Source organism: Tyto alba, unplaced genomic scaffold (genome assembly GCF_018691265.1).
Source record: "Tyto alba isolate M040663 unplaced genomic scaffold, T.alba_DEE_v4.0 Super-Scaffold_2, whole genome shotgun sequence".
Taxonomy (NCBI): Eukaryota; Metazoa; Chordata; class Aves; order Strigiformes; family Tytonidae; genus Tyto; species Tyto alba.
In genome coordinates this window covers 35,631,697-35,655,801 of record NW_024881282.1, presented here as the reverse complement: position 1 = coordinate 35,655,801, position 24,105 = coordinate 35,631,697, and the positions used below count along the sequence as shown (strand labels likewise).

At 39.0% G+C, this 24,105-nt stretch overlaps 1 protein-coding gene across 3 annotated transcripts in view; it reads left to right on the top strand.

The window, feature by feature from the left end:
- Window positions 1-8,477: 8,477 nt before the first annotated feature.
- TTC26 (tetratricopeptide repeat domain 26) overlaps window positions 8,478-24,105 on the top strand; it is a 48,449-nt gene continuing 32,821 nt past the window's right edge. The window contains exons 1-5 of one of the 3 annotated variants that reach the window (XM_042792799.1): window positions 8,478-8,579; window positions 8,703-8,840; window positions 9,244-9,336; window positions 15,510-15,624; window positions 23,308-23,357. In XM_042792799.1, the coding sequence (XP_042648733.1) occupies window positions 8,577-8,579; window positions 8,703-8,840; window positions 9,244-9,336; window positions 15,510-15,624; window positions 23,308-23,357 (399 nt within the window). In that variant the 5' untranslated portion in view covers window positions 8,478-8,576. Of the gene's footprint in view, window positions 8,580-8,702; window positions 8,841-9,024; window positions 9,163-9,243; window positions 9,337-15,509; window positions 15,625-21,120; window positions 21,163-23,307; window positions 23,358-24,105 lie in introns of those variants that run through there. The other 2 variants (XM_033007099.2, XM_033007100.2) reach the window with 2 other exon arrangements.

Here is a 24,105-nt window from a genome sequence, read left to right as displayed (position 1 = left end):
ATCCAAAAAGTCAGCTTGCAGGTGTACATCTGTTTGAGTACCTCACCTTTGTAATTCTGGCATTATTAACAGCTGATGGAGGCCTCCCTTGAATCACTGAATACAAACCCTGTAATTTGTCACTTATTTTGCCTTCAGAAGCACAGGGACAATTAAGAATCAGATAGATAGGCCCTGTATTTGTCTGAAGACAGAATTCAGTCCCTCACCAACAATAATACCTGTACATGTATTGCATATCTACAAAACACCATAACAGGTCTCTGTGGGTGTTCTTATAATCTGTGTTAGATTAGAAATACCAACTCAAATTAACTCACTGGAGAACTGTATCATTTGGTTTAGTGAAAAGTGATTTTTAGGGCGTGATTCTACAGCACTATTTGTTTGTTCTGCCCTTTGCTTTATTGGATAATAAACAACAAGATATTATAGGGTGCATTTGAAACAGATAATCAGCACTGACTTCCTGATCTAAAACTACTCTGAGAGGTTCTCTCAGTCTTCTGGAATATTCATAAACCCTCAAACAGAGGAAAAGAAACTAGAAGAGCAAAAAAACACCAAAGAGTTGTTCCTCCGAGTCTCTCAGCCGATATAAGTTTATGCTCTACGGTACATTTTCCAGTCCTTTTTTTTAATGATCCGTGTGTCAGGGCTTTCCTCATTTCAGAGACTTATTTTTCTACAGTCTGAGAGTCCTGAAAAATGGGAATGCTAGGCCAACCCGGGCACAACATAGTCCCTTTGCCTATCCAGCTCATATTGTAAAAGTGCAACCATATTCAGAACAAGGCTGTGTATCTCCAATACCTTTACCACATTTATGTTTAGGCTCTTCTCATTGGCATTCACTGATTTCTTTTTTACTTAATTACAAATCATTATTTACACTTGACCACCAGAGAAGAGAAAATAGAGAGATGATATGGAATGAAAATTTCAGAAAGCTCAGAAGAGCCAAAGAGTTACATGAAAGTATCAGATGCCCCCAGTCAGTCAAACTACTACTGTGGAAGTTGGCACTAATAGTCCTAGTAAGTTTGAAGACAATGTAGACACATTGTCAGCTCATCTTCAATTTCTTTGGTACCAAAGACAATCAATGTAGCGTTTTTCAAGCAACTATTTCATAAAGAAACATGTATTCTGATACAATTGTCTTATTTTGCAGAATAAAATATTTCTACAGTGTCCTTTAAAATGGAATTTTTTCTACATATTTGATACAATTATATATTTTACATGTGTCATTTATTAATGATTGTTATGATCAACTTACGAGTTTCAAAACTGTACATTATTTTTTATTTTCTCCAGACCTGGAAACTTTTATAGAACACAAGAATCTGAGGTTCTAGTCAAATAAAAGAGATGCTGCGAGTCTCCAGCTTTGCAGAATTGAGAAATATGAAGAAAGGACATTTAGAAAAAAATCTGAGAATATATGCAAATAAAAATCACAGTAGGTGCATTTGCATATTTAATTCTCACTTACTTAAAAACAAATTTCCTTGGTTTCAGTGGCTATGCCTACATTTTTGAATAAATGAGGTTGTCAGTATTATTTCCATAAAATACAGAATTTTTAATATGAAATTTGCAGGAGACATTATATGTTGTAGTAGTTGATCATATTTAGCCAATAGGATAAATGTAGAAAAACTTCAAACAGCGTTGTTTTCACCCACTATTACTAAGCCTGATTCCAAATTATTTTGATTGTCTGGTGCTTTAACAGCTTTTACCCTGTCTTTACAAAGATTTAAAAAAATCACATTGAAGAAAAATAAAATAGAAAAGTTTCAGTTTCCTTTTTTTTTTCCAGTTTTGTTAGAGGTTGAAATCACATATGTGATTACAGACAGAAAAGAAAACATTACAGTACTGTAATGTCTGTGCAATGTTGGTAACTTACAGGTCTAGACTGTATAGTATAAAGATGTCTTCTTTAACTTTCAGTATTACAGAGAAAACCAAGGACATGAAATATTTTTGTCTTTCTTTTAAATTATTTTTACAATATTTCTGCTGTCCAGATCTAGAAGACAGTAATGTAAATGATGACAAACATAGCTGTATAGTATACATACATAGCAGCTGTATACCTGTATGTAAAGCAGCTGCATAGCAGCTATGTTGACTTTTCAGAACTGATCTTTTCCTCATTTACTACACAAGAACATAAAGAAAGACTTTACAAACATTATTCATTACGACTGAACCTATCTACTGATAAACAACAAGCCTATAAAACCACAATATGTGGGTCATGTGTTGCATGATCCTGATCACTACAGATCCTGATAAAGTGTTCTCACTGTACTGCCATTCCCATGATTTATTGAGAGTTTAGGTCTGTTCTTGGAGTTCACAGCTGCTGCCAGAGATTAGAGTGGAATTACACTGAAAAGCACTGACTGTTCTCATCAGAAATTACCAACCAAATAAGAGGAAATCTGCAGACCATGATAAGGAAAGGTATAATTGGAATTGCATCATACTACCAGCAGCTTGGGTGGTGGCCCCATCTTCCCATTAATCTGTGTTGCCACATATCAGAAGATGAAGCTAAATATGTGATGTGTCATAAATATCTAGCTTAGTTAAGAAAATGTTTTTTCCTTTTAATCCTTTCCCACCACATACACACTTTAAAGTGAACATTATTCATCCATCTAACTTATATACTACCAAAATAAATAGTAAGAAGTCTTTCCTCTTAACTGCTGATTTTATACTCTTTCTCTAAAGGGCTTTGTTTCCAGAGTGGCGGGACATTTTTTCAGCATAAGAGTTAGCATCTGTTCTAAACTCAGCAGGATACAGCCCTGTCAAGTGACAAATGTAAACTATCTGTAATGTGCAAACATCTGTTCTGTTTTTCCTTATGAAGGTAAATGGCTGGAGTGTGTAATAATTTATGCCTTGGACAAATACTCCAGTTTCCTTAAACTATTTTTATTAATCATTATACACCTCTATACTATGTGATGGAATGGAGTTACGAGATCTTCAGGCTCACACACACTGGCTCCTGTAAATCCATATGTCAGTGGGATATGGTGTAGATACATCAGCACACATCCTGGACCAGTACAACTGCATTCTCTGAGACGTAGCATTTGCAACGATGTGGCTTTCTGGCTTGGGTAAGTTTGTGTGGCTCCAGCTAATCATGCATTGCATTTTCAGTTCTGACACTGACTTGTGCTGAGTCAGAGGATCGTTTCACATCCCCTCCCTTGGTTCTACCTATATAAACTTGCAAAAACTTATTGAAATGTGATGCTGAAATCCAATACAAGGACAGCTTTCAAGCTATTTTTATTAACTTGACAATCTTGATGACCTGTTGGGTGCTGGAAGTACCAGGAAAATGCTGAAGGTGCGGTTCCCACAACCCCCATACAGTCACAAACATAAGCACCAGTGAAAACTAAAGAAAGAGGTTCCCCTACCAAAATAAAGATAAAAATAATGAATTTTTGTTTTACCATTTGGATGTGACTGCTTTCCTGAGCTGGGCAACAGAGACCTGACAAGAGTATTACATGTGCACATGATCTGTCACCTCTACAGGCTGTTTTTTGCTGTCAACTTATGTATTTCACCTTCTCTCATCTTGGGTGGTCTGTCGACAGTGGATTAAGACTCAGATGTTGCTCTGTCCACAAAAAAAAAAAGCAAATACTCTTCAAGTTCCTTGCTTTTAAATTAATCATTTCCCATTTACTCATCTTTAGGGCATTGCCTTTGTAGCTTTAGCAGGGGAACGTTTCATTGTTCTCACTTTTGCATATCATTTATCTTGAGATGTTGTCAGATGCATTTTCAAAGATAGAAGAGGCAGAACACAGCGAAGCATCACTACTGAAAAAACATGATCTTACCCAGACATTACAGGAATTGAAACATGTGATTGTTGCTGATGCAAAGATCACTTCTTAACCTCTTGCTTTGGTTATATGATGATTTTTTTTTCCTCTTCTTGCTTTTCCTCTTTCTACCTTTTTTCTTTCTTTCCTTTATTTCCTCTCCTTTTCTTAGATCTCATTTTCCACTCTCTGATTTTTTATTTAAATACTCATTACACTCTCTAATGATTATCTTGGTGTTTAGTCACCAGTGCATGACTTCACTTTTGCTGTTAGCAGTGTAAGTCAATTCCCTCTCTCTCAGCAATTGTGTGTGGAAATAAGCATGGTCGTTAATCATTTTACAGCTCACAGTCTCCAAGACAATGCCACTAGCTAACAGAATGGTGATGGCAAGAACTGCAGCAGTTTTGCAGCATTATTAATAGAGCACCTGAACTTCTTGACTTGTCTTTAATTTATGAAGTGTTGTTCTGGCATTTCATATGAGGAAAAGATTATGACATCTCTACCTACTTTGGTCTGCATCTTAATAATAATTTCTATACCAGACATTTAAAATATTTTGGTCAATTTGATGCTGGTGAAAATACAGGATCAAATTGCATGTGTCCTCCTACACAACTGACTTTAGTGAACATTAGATATGAATGGTAACTCCTACTGCTCTGAATGGGATTTAGACCACTCATGTACACAGAGTCCACACCAATTGCCATGATGGCAAATTCTAGCATTTTGCTCCTTGCTTGTATTGCTCACACACTATGTACAGGTAGGATCTCTACAAGTCAGGAGAGAACTTAATTTTACTCTGGTTTCAATCCATGGCTCATCTGTTGAGTTGTGCAATTTATAATTAGCAACCCTTCTGATGGCAAAGCTTATGGTTTTGATTGATTACAATCACAATCAAACTCACCACCTTGTCCTTTAATACTGCTGTAGACCTCACCTATGAGGGAATGATCTGACAGGCAGAGTCACAGCTTTGCCTGCTGAGAATGTGCTAGAAGAACTCTGTTTGAGTCATGGTGAAGCATCTAAGAAGGATCCTTGCTATTAAATATAAACTACAGTTCTGCTTTACATATACCATTTTGTAATTGGAAGCCAGACCATTATGTCCAGTTAGAATAAATTTTCACTTTCTCATGTTGCAGGTGAATTGAAGCTCAGTTGAAGTTAACCCTTATGGAACACATTATCTTTTTGGAAGCAATGAAATTACACACAAAGAGGTGTGTGTGTGTGTACAGGCAATGCTTAGTGGACTTGCCTCCAAAACACTGTTAAGGTTAGAAGATGCCTCCCATCTGAGTTCCCCTTAACAGGCAGAGAGAGAGTCGGCAGCAGAGAAACATGTCGTGCTTCTGAGCACTCCCCACTCTGCATGATCACAAAACTTTTGGTCAAGAAAATCCCACTCCCCAATGCAGATAGTTGCTGGAATCCCACTGGTGCCTCGCAAAACACTGTCTGCAAATCAAAAGGAACTGGTTTGGCTGCCATTACTTTTTATCTTAGTTGACACTGTCCTTCTCATGCCAGCTAACCCACCGGCACTGCACATCCAGCTCTCACACATTCCCCAGGTTTGGAGCCACTGCATAAGAATTCAGGAAGCCACTGAGAAATGGAAGAAACCAGTGGAGCAACTGAGAGAGCTTTCTTCCATTTGAGTCAATATTTTAGCTGTATTCAGTATGTTGATTCTTAGAACAGGAGGTTCTTTTGAAAGATCTATGTAAAAAATGGAAGAAAGCAATGTAGTAAAATTACATTTTCAGTTACATTAAAAAAAAAAAAAAAGAATCTTGCCTAACTGTACTGTCTGCTTGCTTGCATTTCAGTCAAAAATATAACACTTTCATCAGTGACGCCTTCTACTCCTTCTGTTTTTCCTCCTTTAACCAGTTTAGTTTGGCATTTGTATAGTAAAAAAACCCTCAAACCAAAATCTTCAGTTTTCCTAGCTACTGTACAGAGCCAGAATATTCTATGGCAGTACTGAAAATTACTGTGAGGTATTTAGAACAATTATTATTTTCTTTCAGTTTAAAATTAAGTACTTCTGAGGCATTATTTGAGATCCAAAAGGAAAAAAGCATCTTACAATATCCCTGCCAAGCTAGATGTTTTTGTTGATTTCACAGGGATTTGACAGAGGACACTCTAGAGGAGCATTCTAGCCTGCTGATTTTTTTTTTTGTTAGATAATAGAAAATCCTAGACAACTGATAAGAGGGCAGATATCTGTATTATATGAATCAGTCTATATATACAATCTTGATAACATAAAAAAAAACACTTAAAAATCAAATCTCTGAAATGACAAATAATTTCAGAATTATTTTTGGAAATTTAATTTTCTCCTGACAGAAATAATACTTTACTTAATAGAGAAGAGCTATAAAAGGAGACCAAATCACTGGCAAACATTCTTTATCACTTTGTCTGACTAACTCAAAATTAATTTCTTGCAGAGAAATCCTTTGTAGGAGAGTGGATTATTTGTCTTCCTTCTTTCTGGCCTGTGGTATGAAAGCACATTCATAAGCAAGGGACACTACCATGGTGCTGCTGTACTTCTGTGGTTCCTGGTTGCAGAGTAACCTCTTGGGGACAGTTGCAAGCCAGGTGTATCATTCCTGGGTCAAGTCATCTTGAAATGATTGGAAGAAGGTGAAGGTGGAACCCACGCTCTGAAGAAGCAGCAAGCAGCTCTTTACTGCCGGGCTATGTTATAGAAGATTGCAGTGTGACAGAATATATTTATTCATACAGAAAAAGCCTCTTTTTTTTTTTTTTGTCTGGTAGATTGCAAAAAAAATTTCTTCTCAAGGGAAGAGGAATGGTAGAAATACAGATACCTCATTAGTCCTATCCATGGACGTGTATTTTTCGGCTAGTTGTGGCACCTGTGAACTAAGTTTATTAGAAAATAGATATTTGTGGAATATAATTATTAAGATCAATTTAAGCTGTTTTAACCATTTAACCATTGTGCTGCAGAACAAATAATAATCTTTTGAGGAATAGTTAGAATAACTGTAGGATAAGGAACTCATAAATAATCTTGCTTGAGATGGTTCGGCCTTGTAGTAGCAGATGCAAAGAAACATAAAGATAAGGAAGCTGCAAATTAGCAACAAACCCAGACCAGGCCAGCCTTGAAGGAGAAGATATACATGACCACAGGACTGAGTTTGTGCAGAAGTAAGGGTCAACTGGCAGACACAGTGAAGAAGACTACTAGCCTTCATCTAAAGACCCCCGACAACCACCTGAAGACTCCAACAGACATGTGCAAGAGAGATTAACATATGCTAATGAGTTCCCAGAAAAGTTATGAATATGATAAAATATGATAAAATGTAATGAATATGTATGATTAGGGTAGTACAAATGCTTGTTTATTTTGTTTTCACACACACGCATTAGGAGGAGCTATCCCCTGTGTGTCTGGTGCTGTAATAAAGAATGCCTGCGTTCTAAAACTCCAAAATTGACTCTTAGAGAGTGAATTAATTACCACTTTCCGGTAACAGTTGAGTTGTCAGCAGTAATGTAATGTATTGGTCCTCTGCACTGGAATTGCTTATGGTGCAATTCAGGCAATATAAAAATGAAATTTTGGGCAATTCCACTGCATGGTGTTCCTCTGTGACTTGGAGAGATCTGTTTTATTCGCAGCAAACTGCAATGTCAGACGTGCTGCAGGAAACAAGCTGTGCTTGAAAATTATCTGGAGTTTGCCAGAGAGATCAGCTACTATATGCAGTTAAAATGTACACAACCCACATACCTAACATTTTACATTATGCTCTTCATCTTTATAATGACAGAAATACAGATGGAATGGCTCTGTTTACCAGATACAGATCTGTGGGATTCCCTCCCCACTGGGCTGTCACAGTGGGGTGATCAACCATCAAGATTAATGGGAGAAGCTCTCTGGTCAACGGGAGAAGCTCTCTGGACCCCTCACAGATTGGGGGGCATGGCTGACAACAAGCATATGAGTCTCACGCCAAGGAAGAGCATTTGGGGATTGCACAAGACTTATGGGCTGTTTAGGCAAAGGACCAAGGGTGGGGAAAGGAAGAGATCAAGGGGGTTTGGGGAGGAACCAGTATGGGACACAGGACAAGGGGACGAAAGGGGCTGATGACGTGCAAAGCGGCTGCTCGGCAGCACATTTCTGTGGCCGTGCCCTGCACCTGACAAGCACAATGTCTCTTATCTTCATCCTAAACTCCATTCCCGTTTTCCCGGGTGAGGGGACGCTCCGTTCTGCACGTGGATGCGTGCACGGAGGTTTAAGTGCCAGCAGCTGGAATCAGACACACACAGACACACACAGACACACACAGACACACACAGACACAGACACAGACATACACACACACACCCCCACCCACACACACACCCCCACACCCCAAGCCCTGGGGCCCTACGTGGCCGCGGTGCCAGCAACCGGAGAGACCGACTGAGGGGGCCGATCCTCCCCCGCTCCCGCGGTGGCCGCGGAAACCGCCGCCCGCCGCAGCGGCGGAACCTCGTGGGGCGGCGCCAGTCGCCAGCCGGCCCCTTTTCGCCGCCGCGCCCGGGTCCGCGCCGCCGCCTTCCGTCGTCCCGCGGTTACCCTGGCAACGGCGCCGTCGGCGGAGCGAGGAGCCTGGGCCCGGCGGCAGGATGGTGAGAGGCGGCGGGTGGGGGGGGGGCTGTGGGGCGGCCGCGGTGCTTCCCCCCAACACCTCGGGCGGGGAGAGCCCCGCCGAGGTCCCGCTCTGACCCGGCTCCGCTCTGCTCTCTGCCTAGATGCTCTCGCGGGCCAAGCCGGCCGTGGGGGGTACCCCGCCGCCGGGAGACCGGCGGAAGAAGAAAGGGAAGAAGGTACCGCAGCTGGAAGAGCTCCTGGCCCTGCGGGATTTCACCGGCGCGATCGCTTTGCTGGAGGTAACGGCCGCGGCGGGCGCGGAGGCCCCGGCCCGAGGGTGCCCGCCGGCACGCTGCCTGTCCCGCCGCCCTCCTCCCTCGGGAGAGCGGCACCGCCACCGCCAGGCCTGTGCCCGCCGCGGCTGCGGGGCGAGGGGAGCCCTTCCCCTGTCATGTGTCCGTCCCTCTCGCCTCTTTCCGTTAGGCCCTGTGGCGGCAGCTCTCCCCCTCGCTTCACAGAGCTTGGTTTGGCACGGGAGGGTTGCCTGCTGCTTCCCTCAAAAATGTGGGAGCATCTCCACCCCAGTAGCATCCACAGCTGTCAAATCATCCGTGGTATGAGGTGGCCTAGTATTATAATTATCTGTGGGGCTTAATAGACTGTCAGGCCACTCACAGAATTCTTTCTTTCTTCTCTACGAAGTTTAAACGGCACGTGGGTGAGCAGGAGGAGGATGCTGACCTTTGGATCGGATACTCTGCCTTTCATTTGGGCGACTACAAGAGAGCACTGGAGGTAGGGTGGGGAAATCCTGCTCCCCGAGGTTGTAAATTGGGATGTTGTGATAAAGCGATGACAACAGGAGTAAGATGTTCTGTAGTAGGGAACAGTTCTGTCAGCCAATTAAAGTACAAATGTATGATAATAAAGCAGATGATGTGGAAAGCAGTTTGGATTGGGAAAAAAAAAAAAAAAATATTTGCTTATGAAAATAGACCTTTTTAAATGTTATCTGTTGTCTGATTCAATACTACGCTCAGTAGCCTTATTTGTCCTTTTAAATGTCATAGTTCATGTCCTAAATTTTCCATTCCTTTTTTTGCAGCTACCTTTCCACACTTTTGGTTTTCAGGTTTAATTATGTCTTTGTCTTCATTGTGTAGCTTATTTGTAATACGCGTGCTTTTTAAATTCTTTCTTTAGAGGTTGATGCCCCTGGCCATTTGATGTACTTTATTATACTTCTTTATGTTTTCTTGTATTACGTAATTCAATGAAATTAGACATTCTTACTCTCCAAAAGATTTAAGCCGCTAAAAGACATGTTGATTATTCAAATATGCATACATTTTTAATATTTGCACCATGCAGTGCTGTTGTGTCTCTTTCAGTGTAGGAGTCCATATGCAGTTCTTTCTCTTGCATCCATTTATGTCTCCAATGAAAATCAATTTGTTGCCGGTGTCCCTGGGATCCCTTTATCTTCTTGGCTGTGCTAGCATATTTCTCTGTAAAAGTCTTAAATTTCTGTTGTCTGCCTTGCTCTAAACCTCTAAGGGCTGGAATCAGTGTGCACACCAGAACAGGGAGTGTTGTAGAGTGGTGTGGTGATACCCACAAGGCTGCATTTAAGCTAGTGAAGATTTGAAAACACCTCAGCCTGCCTGTATATTGTTTGTCTTCTTGCTGTATTCCTACAGATGTGAATTGCTGGGTCCATACAGTGCTGTATTGCACCATCTAAGGTTTATTGGTTTTGGTCAATGTCAGCTGGGGGAAATCTCGACCATGTTTCACTGGGAATCACAGTTGTGGAATATAGTTGGTTTTGCAGTCTTTTAACTTGCTTTTCCTGAAAGAAATATTAAAACCAGAAAATAATTTAAAGTATTAGCAAAATAAAATAACCATAGAGAAACAGATTATAGAACAATGATGATCTTTTCTTTCTTAGATAAAATCAGGTGTTTAACTACAGTAAGATACTGTCATGTGCATGAGACTCACACGTGAAATGGAAATACAATTTCTAAAGCTCACGAGTAGGTTCACAAGACACCTTCCCCCTTAAAAAAATGAAGAGAAAACATCCATTGGAGACATTAGAAATGCTCAGTGAATCAAATTAGCAGTATACACTGTATAGAATGTAGAATAGTAGTGTAGGACATAGTGGTAACTTAGTATTTATGTTTAGATTTGTGGAATTTAAAGATGATGCTGTGGTTAATTTGTATCTAGATGTTAGGAATCAGTAGGGAGTGAAAGTTTAAAAAAAGAAAAATGTTTTTATACAAATGAAAAATAGCTTGCAATTTCTTTGAAAAAAATGCTACTATTTGGAACACCCAGTAGGTGCTTTTATAGCCAGATTAGATTTGAAATGTCTCCTTCGACGAAGGAGTAACAGCATGTATTTTAATTTATTTTAGAGATTAGGTTTTGTATATGGTGTTTGATTCACCACTAGGTGATGCTGTTGATTCAGGCTTTTAAAAACTGCAACAGTCATTTTTTTCCCATTTTTCTGCCTGAGTAGGGACAATAAAAGGTTTGTATGCATGGTTTGTGACTGGTTTGTTTGTGTGTGTGTTTTAAGAGAGAGATCACAGGGCCTATCCTCAGATTTAAGACTGATTTTTGGCGCAGTGATGAGTCCTGATAACTTTGTCATTTTAGGGTGGCATGTGGGAAATGAGCCTGTGCATCTCAACCTAGTTTCTCTTGGGACGGAATACTGTAGTTGTAATTTCCAAGCCTGTAGTAATCAAGGGAAAGAGTGCTGACTGTGGAGGCTAAATTGCCTTTCAGTTATCAGCTTCAAGATTGAAGCATAATGCTGTATCTTCTCTGCTATGTTACAGAGGCATTGTTGCTGTATTCTTAAAGACAAATTCCTTGATCATCTATACCCTTTAGATCTCTGAGCACTCTTTGGAGAGTGCCAAGAGCACTGTAAATAAAATACTGTGGGTAGAAGATTTTGCAGTATTCTCTGCAGTGACATTATACACAATCTAAATGATTCACACTCCTAAGTGCCTGCAAATGACAACGCATAGTCTGTGTCACTATATTCCCAGTTCATGGTTTGTATTCCATATACCTGAAGAGGGTCTTCAAAAATTATGCTGCTCAATAATCCTTTTATTTATAACGATACTTTCATAGTGAGCCAGACATGCTAGTTGCATGGCAACTTTTGGACAATCTTGGGAATTGGGGTGAGGTGGCCATCATCCACTACTGAGAGAAGCAGGGGAAAAAATGAAAAACACACAGACCTTCAGCTTCAAGAATATCTTCAGAGAGAATGACAGCAAAACATCTGGCATGTTCACATGAGAGAATTCACATTCTCTTATCATAGGTGCACCTATGTCAAGTATTCTCTGGATAGAGTGTTAACCTCAGCGTCCCCAGGGTCACACTTTCCCCTTCTTAGTAGGTAGATGCCTTTCTCAGAGGATATGTCACTGACAGTGGTCTGGTGGGATCATCCCTACTGCTGTACACCAATCTACAAATGGTACTGCACTGGACTCGACTCTTCTAGCAGTCATGGTAGCAGTCCCTCCCTGGGGACTGTCTAGTTTCCTTCACTGACAAAATGATTTTTACTAACACTGAGTGACTAGTGTCTTCCTGGTATCATATGGCAACCAGACTCCCCAAGTGGATGGCAGCATCTAATTAGTTTTCTGGAGTCTTCCACATCTACTATCCCTAATGGGGAAAAGCCCACTTGTTTTTCTGCCGTGACTTGTTCATAGCACTAATCTTAAACCTTTCCTGAAAAGTTTCCCAGTGTCACCCAAGGACCAGAATCAGCATCATTCCAGTGATTCTGTTTCTGAGCTCCCTGATCTTATAAACTGAAGCAGCCAGGGCCTACGAGAGGGAGGGTTATAAGACATATCTGAGGTATTGACAATTTAAGAGAAGAGTTGGCAAGGGCAAGGTGCACAGCTAGGTTGGGTTCGAGAACAAGTTTCACATTCACACTCTGTACCCTCTGACCGGGCTTAGGCACACAGAATGCTGGCATTGGCATTACCATGTCTGGCAGCTGTACCTTTTGGTTCATCAGCTGCACATGTGAGAGCAAAGCATGTTCCCCGGTCCAGAGCCTTCAGTGCAGTGTTTCTGACAAAATCTCACAAACTACAGCCAGTGATTCTGACAGTCTCTCCTATCTGCCACCTCCCTCGTAGAAGAGAATCAGGAGCCATTCCACCTCTTCACTGTACAGGACCTCTTGCCTACCCTGACTTTACTCAGGATTTTAGTCAAATAGTAAGTCATTACAGGAACAGGGCTATACTAGGGTAGTGGCTCATCCGTGAGCAGCATCTGGTCTTGCCTGAATACTTCTGCAGGGAGCGTGACAGCACAGGTACACTCAAGTTCCTGACAGCTGAAGCTAGAAAGTAAAAGATGGATTTTTGGCTCGGGGAAGTTCTCTAGGCTTCTCTGTCATGACTGTAGCCAGGTTATGATGAGTATCTCCACACCTCCTTTGAGCACTTGTGGGGCAGCCCTATAGGTTGGCCTGTTTATTTACTCTTCAGGATCTGTGTTTATGGGCTTGGAGAATCCAGACAAGTAATAAGGGCACTGAGCAGAATCCTGTGGGCCTCAGCATTGTAAGTAGGCATCCATAGTTGTAGGAAATCAACCTGGCAGCCTGCTTTTGAGGATAAGTGCATGCATCTCATTACAGGGATGAGAGGTAGAGCCTGGGGAAATGGCAAGAAGTTGTTATGCTCCTGGTTGGCAAAAATATGCCACAGGTTGACTGCTGGGAAAGCTTTTGGAGTATTTAGTTTGTTTGGGTTTTTTGGAGAGGAGGGAGGAAAGCTCTTGTGAAGTAGTCTTTGAGAGACTGATGTTAAATGCCTTTTAGTGAGGAAAGGGGCAACAGCACATATTCTGGGCTCATGGCCCAGAACTACAGGGTAAGGAGCACTAATAGTCCTCATTTTTATTTACTGTGTTTCCACAGATTCACGTTGGTACTGCTAGAGCACTCTTTATTTATTGCTTGCTTTGAATGGCCAAGCCAGAACATGACTTGTGTTTATGCACTTTGTCTTTTCTAATTAATCTGCCTGAAGCCATAGCTGAAAGAGACCTTTGGATGCATTTTATCCGAACAGATTTTGAAAAATTCCAGATGGTCCCAATAAATAGCAGAGACCTGTCTCTCGGAGCTCTGTGACAGGCCTACGTCAAGATTGAGCTGGCCTCTGTAGGAAAGGTTGGCCTATATGTAAACATTTTCTTTTTATTTATTTATTTTAAATCTTCTTGAAGGACAACTAGTCCCTGAAGTACTAGCAAGACTGAGCTGGCTTTTAAGGGCATACCTTACCAGTATCTTCTCTGTTTGGGAGTGCAGTTTACTTTCACTTGGCAACAGAAAAAAAAAAATCAATATACTTGCAAACTATAAACTTTATTGTTGTCAGTATCTTTCTGTTCTTGGGATTCACTGTCCTTTGGGCATGGCTTATTTTATCAAGTGCTATATATACATCTGTGCCTTTGCCTCAGAGGTAGGAAGTCTTCCACCCTTAGTGGCACAATCTGGTAAACTCTCCCTAGGCAGCGGGAAATTCCAATTCATATGTTTGGAGGAAGAGTACAGAGTTAGCAAGGGGTTGTGTCGCTGGGAGTGATGAGAGGTTTATGGTGATTGGGAATGTGTGGATGGCACTCTTACAGCAGGACTTGGGAAAACCTTGCGTGACCCTGCCTGCTTTGCCTTACACTGGCTGTTGGACATGCCTGGATGGGGAGCACAAGCACAAGCAGGAGGCACATTCCCTGGGATGGTCCTTCTTAGTAATTTAACAGAAACTTGACAGAAAAAAAAAAAATGGTTTTGAGAGGTCTTCCTGCTTCTGCTTTCAGTACCTATTTTTACACAGAGCAAACATGTTTATCTTCAGAAATATCACTGTTTGGTAGCTGCAAAGTATTTTTCATTAAAAAAAAATAGATTGAAAGACTGCTCTGTTAAGTTTTTACTGTTTCACAAATAATAAGACATTAAGTAGTTTATGTGGCAGTAGTAAGGGAAATGTAATGAATGTGGATGGGTAGGAAATATCAGAATATGGTATCTGGTGATTTTCTATATCTGTTGGCTGTAAATCTTAAAATGGGGAAAAATTTTTGAGCACGTACCGCCAGTATGCATACGTACATATATGTTTATAAATTATATGCATGTACTACTGTACTAATATATTATGCAATTATAAAACATACACAAAACTAGAAACTAAAAAAGGATTAAATAAAGATTAAGTAATCACTATTTTTAAAATATTTATTTTGGTTGTTAATGGTACCAAAAAAGTTTTCTTCCTGCACCCGATGGTATTGTCTTGCACAGCTGCTGGGGTGCACACACCCCACTTTGGAGACCACCATTTTAATCTGTACTAAGACACTACCTACAGTTTTATAAATGCATGTTTAATACTTGCTCCAGTAAATATTCACAGATTTCACTGGTGTTTGTAGATTCCAGGCTTTGACTGGAGGAGAAGTCAAGAAAGTATCAGAGAAGACTGAGTAAAAGTTGGTTATGTTGATGCCTTTAACTTTAATATATTAATAATTTATAAATAATAATATATTAAAATATGTAAATATACAATATAAATATTTTAAATATATTTATAACTTTAGTATTGACAGAATTCATTCTCCTACAGTGAAGATTTATAACACTGTCCCTCTTGTCTGTTCTACTGCTGTAAACAGAAAGAGCTAGGGACATACATTAGGTTAAAATGTAATAGTTTAATTGTAAGAACTGCAAGGAACTTGAGAATAAGTCATGTGATCTCAATAATTTGATGATACACTGTAAAATGGTGGAAGAAAAAATATTTTATACAAGTCTGTGCTGTTATGCATTTTTTTTTTAAAATCAACCTTCTCTTCTATTACAGGAATATGAGGCCTTAACCAAACAACCAGCTTGCAATCCAGATGTTTGGGTGAACCTTGCCTGTACATACTTCTTTCTGGGGATGTATACGCAAGCTGAACAAGCAGCCTTGAAGGGTAAGATATATGTCTCTGATGGAACTTGTTGATTTGAACACTTAAAGTGAATTCCAGAGAAAGTTTGTTTGGTTTTTTTTTTTTTTCCATGGGAATAAAGCATACTTTTGAGTAGATTTTTTGGGAGTTAGGTTTTTCTTTGTTTGTTTTTTTCTTTTTTTTTTTTTTTTTTTTCATTTAACAGTTGACTTATAGCAGAGTTTGCTTCCTAAAAATACATTGGGCAGGTGGAGCAGCTGAAACTGAACGAAGCATCTGGAAAATAATTTCTCTTATTGATTGCCAAATACAAATCCCAGCATATGCTGACCAGCAGCAAAAAGTTACTTTTCTTTTGAACTGATTCCATGTCTCTGAGCCAGTGCAGATAAAGCTAATTAGGCCAGTGAAATTATCAAAAAATAAGCATCTGAGAGAGTTCAGCGTTGTCCCTGATGTGGACAAGAACTCTGTTTACATATTTTGAGTGACTTAGTAGGTGGTCTTGTTGCCTTATAAGTCAAATATTAAGTATCTGATTCTTCAAGACACAGAGTTCACTGCAGTCACATTGTTACAGGTCTTCTTTAATCTGAACATGCATGGAATCATTTAAAGAAGAGGAGTTCTTTAAATGATTCCAAGGCAATTTTTACTGCCTAAAAATGTTTCTGCAGTTTAATTTTGTTACCCATCACTTTCCAGTTATCTTAGTGATTTATATTGTTTCCCATAACCATAGTATCTCAGTGTTTTCTAAGTAGAATTAATAGTAGTGATGTTCTCAGTCAACCTCTGACTCTTGCCTTTTTAGGATAAAACTCCTACTGAAGTATGGGTTTTCTCCTTTCTTTCTTTAGTTTTCTAGTCTCGTGCTGGAAATAGAGTGGGGAGAGAATAATTGTGTACTTTCTGCTACTGTGGAGGAGTGCTTTCAAAAAGGACAGTTCTGTAGTATTTTTTAGGAATAATTAGATTATTGTATCCCTTTAAAATCCTCTGAAAGATCATGCTGAGCACAAATCCCACAACTGGAATTGTTTTGTTTCCAACTGTAAGAAGTTTCTTGCAGAGCTTTGTGATCTGTATTGTTCAAGAGATTTTCTCATATTCACAGATAATAGTTTAAACTTTAATGTACCACAAATTTGAGTTTTGGAGATTACAATCTAGGATTTGAACTGGAATTTAAAAATAATTGGGCAATAGAATCTGAGGTGTCACTTTGACCTAAACCACGGAGGAAGCAAGTGGCTGCATCCTGTACCAGTTGGAGTCATTGTCATCAGCTTCACATTGTGTGAATTAACAACAATCCATTCTAGAGATGACAGTTACACAGCTGGACATGCACTTTTACTAACTGTGAGCTGGAAGTGAGGGAAGGTTAATTTTTTTGTACCCCTTCAGAGTAGTTGGTAGTAGCATGGTGAGTGGCAGGATAGAGGGTGTGGTTAGTGGTACCTGGGTGCGGGAGGAAAAGGCAGGAATATTGAGAAAGGAGTGCAAGATGTGGGGAGTGTAGCTGAGGGAGGCAACAGAAATAACTGAGTGCTCATGCTAGTAATATCCGTTCCTGATTTTATGTAATTGTTTTAAGAAGGACAGCACTGCAGTTTTTACAGTGAGATGCTAAAACCTTTCTTGTGAGTATTGTAATAATAATGATTTCTGACTATTTAAGCTTGGTGGGGAGGCAGTCACAGCTGAAGATTTTTAACACTTTTCTCCGCTGAAGGCTTCCAAGTATTGTATATTCCCCTTTCCACTCCCATCACTTCAGTCTTTCTTACATTGAGGCTGAATCATTTTATATGCACTCAAGACAGATCCTCTTTTAGGTTTTTTTAACATTTTAGGATTGCATCAGTGATGGCTGTTCACAGCATATTATTGACAGTTGAGGCCATAACATCTTGTGATCTCTTCCATGGTTTTGCAAAGATCCTGAAGCAGCAAAATATTTCACTGAATATAGACACAACAGGTAAAGTCTCTAGAAGGACACCATTTATCTAGTACTACCTTGAATAATGCTGAAAAAATGATAGATAGTGTTAGTGTTGGGCTGCTTACCATTGCTGTTTCGGCATTATTTTACCTGAATTCTTGCATAATGCTTGCTGTTTATTGCTGCAGTTATGCTAAGCCCCTGAAAGTAGCATAGTGCTAAAACAAATAAGGGAGAAATAATTTATTTTCAGCTATATTTCTAAATTTCTGCAGTGATGGAATCTCTGCGTGAAAGGGAACATAAATGTCAGCTAGCTTTCTGGAATAGATTTTCCACACAAACGTGTAAATATCTAGAAATCAGATAGAAGTTCCTTCTTGCCATATACTGTTGCTGTTGCTTAAGAAAATTATTGTTAACTAAGGAAATATATGCAGGATATTTAAAAATTAGGAAATCAGCATTAAAAGCCCTGAGTTAGTTATTGCATTTCAAGCAAGGTATATAGTCCACAATCACTTGTGGAGCAAGGTTTTATGTTTATTTTGTAATAGATGTAAAGTGTTCTGTTAACTTGTCATTCCTTAATTAAAACTTCATGGTACATTCTCTCAGGAAAGAATAAATCTGTATATCAAAAGTCATATAAGCCAGAATTACTGCAAGTATAACCTGAGAAGTAGAGCAAAAAGGCAATAAAGAAAAATCCTTCTTCGAAGGTTTTTTCATTACAGTTGTACTGTATCTTCTCTAGTCTTTCTTCCAAATCCCTGTCAGATATTTCTGGCTTCTCCTTTTTCCCTACTGTCCCTTTATATTACAGTTACTAATGTTCCTGGATCTGACGTGAAGGTAGTTACTTCGGGTCAGCTGCTGTTGTTTCTTAGTCATTCCGTAGTGAAGTTGCCAAGTGATGCTTTGTTTACTGCTTTTGTGTCTGTGCTCTCATACATTGGCTGAATATGTTTTCCATGCTGTGTGCTAGCCCATCCAGTCTTGGGAGAATGAGACTGAAAGTCTTCCTGATGGTTTAATTAATAATAATAATAATAATAATAACAACAACAACAACAACAACAACATACATACATACATACATACATACTATTTTTGAATTATAAAACCAAAATAATCTTATGTTGCATTCCCAGTTCCTGTACCTTGCAAAGGACAAAGACCAGAAACTAAGCCTGGCACACTTGCATGGTGATCCTGGGGACTGATCCTAGTGTTTAGAAGCCTGCATAGTGCTCTCAGAAGCCATTGACTAGTGCTGCATTAAGAAAAACACAAGAACTAACAGTGCTCCTTTAAACCACAAAATGTGCACATAACTGGTGCTGCAGTTAAATCTGTTATGAAAAACAGTCCTTTTAGGATAAACAGAATTTTACAACTAAATTTAAGATTCATGCACAGACAGGGTTGTGTTGCTGAACCAGTCATTAAAGTTGTTGTTGTTGTTGTTTTCTTTCTTCCTCCCTTCTAATTTTTGATGGGCAAAGCTTTTTAATTACTTTACTTCACAAATTTGCATGTGTCAATCTGAATGTGGTTTAACTGAACAGAGATACTTCTCATTTCACAGCCTGTTCTGGAAGGAGCAATATTATACAAAAGCAGAACAAAGATGGGTTAGTAAGAACAATGACATTTTCCAAACTAGTTTTGCTTGTGCATGTACTAATGTTTGCCAGGTGTCAGATAGTTGTCACCAGTGAAAATGTGTGGTTACAAGAGGGCATGGAAAAGTTGCTGAGTTTTCTTTTTCTTTAGACTGCATGTTTACCTACATGCAAAATTATCTGCTTTTTGCTTGTACAGTATTTCTTGAGAACAGTAGTTCATTTTCATTGCATTTTAGTTGTGATTTTGAACTAGCAGAGTTTGATATATGGAACTTTCAAAGTGCACAAGTGAAAATACCAATTTATACGTATTTAAACCTTAAAAACTACTAACCTTATTTTCTTGTTTTGCTTTTTAAAGTCTAGTGGAAGCTACAGAACGGGAATAATTTTTTGCTTCTGTGATCTTTAACTTACTGTGCTTAGGCATGACTGAAATGTGTTTATACTGCAAGTAAATGAACATAGTTGAACTGGCTTTTAAGTATTTTGGGAATGGGAAAATTTCAGTGCATGTCCTCTGTAAATTTCATTCAAGAAGATTCTGAACAGTTGAGCTATTCAAGTGTGTGTAAGTGTGAACCTCACTGTTGCCATGGTTTTTCCAAACATTTTTCCCATACCCTTGCATTTTCCCTCCACCAGTGAGACTGTGGTTCTGAGGCACAGAGGGTTTCATTCAGCTACTGTACTCAGGTGAGCAGGGCGTCATTTCTCAGGGACAGGAGAATAAGGTTTACTCTGGTCATATTTTCTGTGTTGTCAGGCTGGAGCCTTCTCAGCACTGTTCCATTCCCACCAGCTCCTGCTATGTATGTTGAAGATCCATTCTACATCTGTTAATTTGTGAAGTGCTGCTATAGGGTATGCTTTATGTCTGCTGGATGGGATTTGTGATTTGTTAATGCTGGATGCATGACCAATATTGCCTTGCACTGTTACGGGAGGGCACAAATGCAGATTATCCATGACTGTATTTCATTATCTTTTTACTGCCTGTGATAGCAATGTGGAACCCACCAAGACTCTGAGCTGCCATTTCTAATGAGCTTAACTTTTTGATTAATAATTAGTGAAGATAACTGTCTTCACTCTTATTGTAGCTGCTTATTATATTTTAACAAATACTTCACTAGGTGCCTGTTCAGTGTCAGCACATAAAAATATACAGAACACTTTTAAGATCAATGTCAACTATTACTTTAGTGCCTGGAACATCAGCACTGACAAAAATTCTAGCTTAGGAATACCGGTGTGTTTCCTAGCTGGAAAGAGATATATACTATCCAGCTACCTCAGCACAAGCCCAATACTGGACCTGGGGCGGGGTCCAGTTTGCCATGCGGCGTTGTCATCATGTTTGTTATGATCCCTAGAATGCTTAGTACAGATTTAAAAAAAAAAAAAAAAAAAAAAAAAAAAAAAAAGGTACAGTCATCTTCTTGAAGAAGTAGGACAGGAAAAGAAGGATTGTGCTTCCTTGTGGCATTAATAGATCAGTGACAGTGAAATTCAGTAGCAGCAGAGAGTAATAAAAAACCAAGCCTAACACCCCTTAAAAGTAATTATTTCTGAGGCAGTTGCATTACTTCCTGCTCTAGTGACTGACAACAGCTTTATCCAATATTCATAACCAAATTCTTTTTGGAAACTAATCTGACCTTGTTCATATGTTTCTTTGTCTTCCTCAAAAAAATGCATTTGTCACTGGGAGAAAATAAACTGCTGGTATTGAATGTTTCCATGGTTCTGCTTACTATATCAACAGGACTACATTTTTTTGGTTTTTGCTTCTCTCCTGCTCTGGCTGACATGAAATAAAAGTATTGTTTTGAAGAATATCAAGTGGATAGTTACAAAGTAGGATATTTTTTCTCCCTCCATATATCCATGCATATCATCAGAACTGAGGTTTCATCTTTTGCTGTTTTTTAGGGGTAAATTAACGTGGACTAACCTTCCAGCTTTTGCCAAGAGGTAAATAATAATTTTGATGTCAGATCAGATGCCAGGTTTACGAGGGCAGCACTGCAGTCATTGTTTGACCAGTGGAACAAGAATTCCTTGGTTTAGATTCTTCAGGGAGTATTGCTTGCAAGTCACAATTTTCACAGTGAAATTAATGCTAAAACCCACTCAAAAAAAAATAAAAAAGAAAGGCGAAACCTACTCAAAAAAGGAACATTGGTGTCTTTACCCATAGTGCTGTGATTATACGATATGTTATTTTCAGTATAAATCCCACAATCTGTCCTGCTTGTATTTTTGGAGTCTTTGATGACCAAATGTTTTGAATTGTGAAGGGTGGTTGTGGTTGGTTTAAGTTTTGCACAAAAGCACATGTGGGGTCCATGTGCAACCCTTCTAAACTTTGATATTAAAACATATCAGCTAATGCTGGGGCACATGTGGAGTTACCACAGTACCATTGCTGACAACGTTTTGAAGAACATGCATTTAAATTAAAGTACTCTTAACTTTCAAAGTCCATGGATGAAAAAATTTCTAGAATGTGTTATCGTGCCAGTTATACTACTACAGCTGCTTATACGATGTTAATTGTAAATCAGAAAAACTTTCTGTTCTTTAATAATTGGGCTAATGAAAATTCCCACATATATCCTAGACTGAAGACCATTTAGTTTCTTAAGAACTTAATTATCTGTTAGTAATACCTTGCAAGATGTGGTTTTGTGAGAACGTTCTCATACTGCCTTTGCCTTTTGGGACTCCTCTGTTCTAGCAGTTCTTTAAATACAGTTCACTGTCTTCTTTTTCTAGGAACATGGTTAAATAACATAGCTTGGGAAAGAAGAAAGGGGAGAAATAATTGCTGTGCCTATCAGAACTAGGTGGTCAGCCTTACACTGCCAACCTGAGTTTTGGCATTGTCCACTGTGTTAAAGTTTTCTTACGATGTGGAGAAAGAGTAAAAAGTCTGGAAATCTCTCCCTAAATTGCATTTTAAAAAAATTAAATCTAACTTATTACTAGAAAATTCCATCTTGGAGTGGGGAGGGAAGAGGTTTTGGTGGTTTGAGCCCTCTTTCATGGTTTAGGATGTCAGAAGAATTATAGCCTTGTGTTACAGGCCATTGCTTTGCTAACTCTGCACTTTTGTGGCCCCATAAACACAGTAAGTAATTCTGCTTTTTGTAAAGATTCCGTGTACATTCTTTCTGTGTAACATAGGTTGCCAGCTGGTTAGTCTGAGCAAGAATGAGAGTGCTCATTAACTAAGTAGGCTAAAGAAGATACAGGGAACAAGGGAAGGCTTTTTGGAAGATTGCTTGCAAAAGAAATTAATAGCTCTGTTGGACGAGGACCTTTGTCACTCTGTGAAGCACAAGGCTCTCTCTAGTGGTTTAAGCCTCTGCAGTTAACAATTTGTGTCATATGGAGAGAGTTAAGTGGAATTCCTAATCCTGCTAGAGCAAGAAATTTAATGAACTTTAGTGACTCTAGAAAGGAGATGTCTCCCTTAAATCTCTCGCCATATCGTGGTTTGAATCTTGTCTACTCTGACTGCAGGATTCTTTCATGTGCAGTTTGTTCCTAAGGTCAGAAGAAATATTAGAACTAAGTATAATATAATGTGCACACATAGCAAAATGGTAGCAGCAATGGCTTTTGCAATACACTGGAAGTTGACAAGATTCCTAGAATTATCAATCACAACTTACTTAAAATGTGACATGTCATAGAAGGGGCCTTGACTATGAGTTTATCTGTTGCTGCTTTTTATTTTGTAAAAGGTGCCGTCCTGTGTGTCACAAAAAAACCAGAGAATTATCCAGAAGGCTCAGCAGGAAAATGATAGTGCAATTAATAAAAGCTTTAAGGCTTGTGAAAGACAGAGGCCAATGAACAGTTATTTTCAAGAGGGATTTCTAAAGTAATGGTTAAGGAATGAAGATGGGAAGCAGGAAGGCCTTTAAACCACTCTAAAATTAGTATAACCTGCCCCAGGGCATGACCTTCAAGGGCTGTATCAGTGAAGAACTGTACAGGGGCTAGATAAGGAAAGAATATGGGTGCATGCATGTCTGTTGAGAAAGAGTTAAAAATAAGAGACACCCGGAATTGTTCTTTTCGGTGATATTTACTGAATTTTCCTTTCAGCACCTAAGAGTCGTCTCCAGAACCGTTTACTCTTTCACCTGGCACATAAGGTATGATGTCTTTTCTTCACTCATGCATTGTTTGTTTTCTTTTCAATTTGGTAATGTGTAATTTATCCTGGCAACCTGGCAGAATAATTAAAATGTCTGTGGTGGCAGGAGAACAAACGTTTTCTGTAACCACCCTGCTGTATTAAAACGTGGAGGAGAAAGTAAGTGTGAAAACATGATCTCAGAATAGATGCCCTCAGCATGTATCTACGGAAAGTCTTACCAATGCAATTCACATAAGTCATAGAACAGGAACTTTATGGTATTTTTGATCATGAGGAACCTGGAACTTGAATAGAATCAGAAATGTATAAGCTGCTATTTTTCTTTTTCTTTGAAATGTACCAAGTTTTCTTAACTTGCAGCTGTCTTATACTTAGCAATTTGACCAAAATAGTCTATATGCTGTTACTGATGCTCCTAAGTCATTCAGTAACCAAGAAGTAATATTATTTATAGCATGAAATCTACTTTAATTTCAACAACAATTAAATGCTTATTTCACTTGCCACACATAACTATCTTTCCTTAAATTTAGTTTTGAACCATCCTGTGTTATACTTAACAAGTATTGTGCTACTGAAGAGTCTGAGTTGAAAGTGTAAATCCTGAATGTTAGCTTTGATGTCAAATTCTTTTTACTTAAATATTTGTTAAATTGAAGAGAGAAATCCTAAAGCATTTTTGTAGTGTCTGTGATAGAGAAGTTGAATAATTCCTAGTTGATGTAGTTAGGTTTTGGAAATTA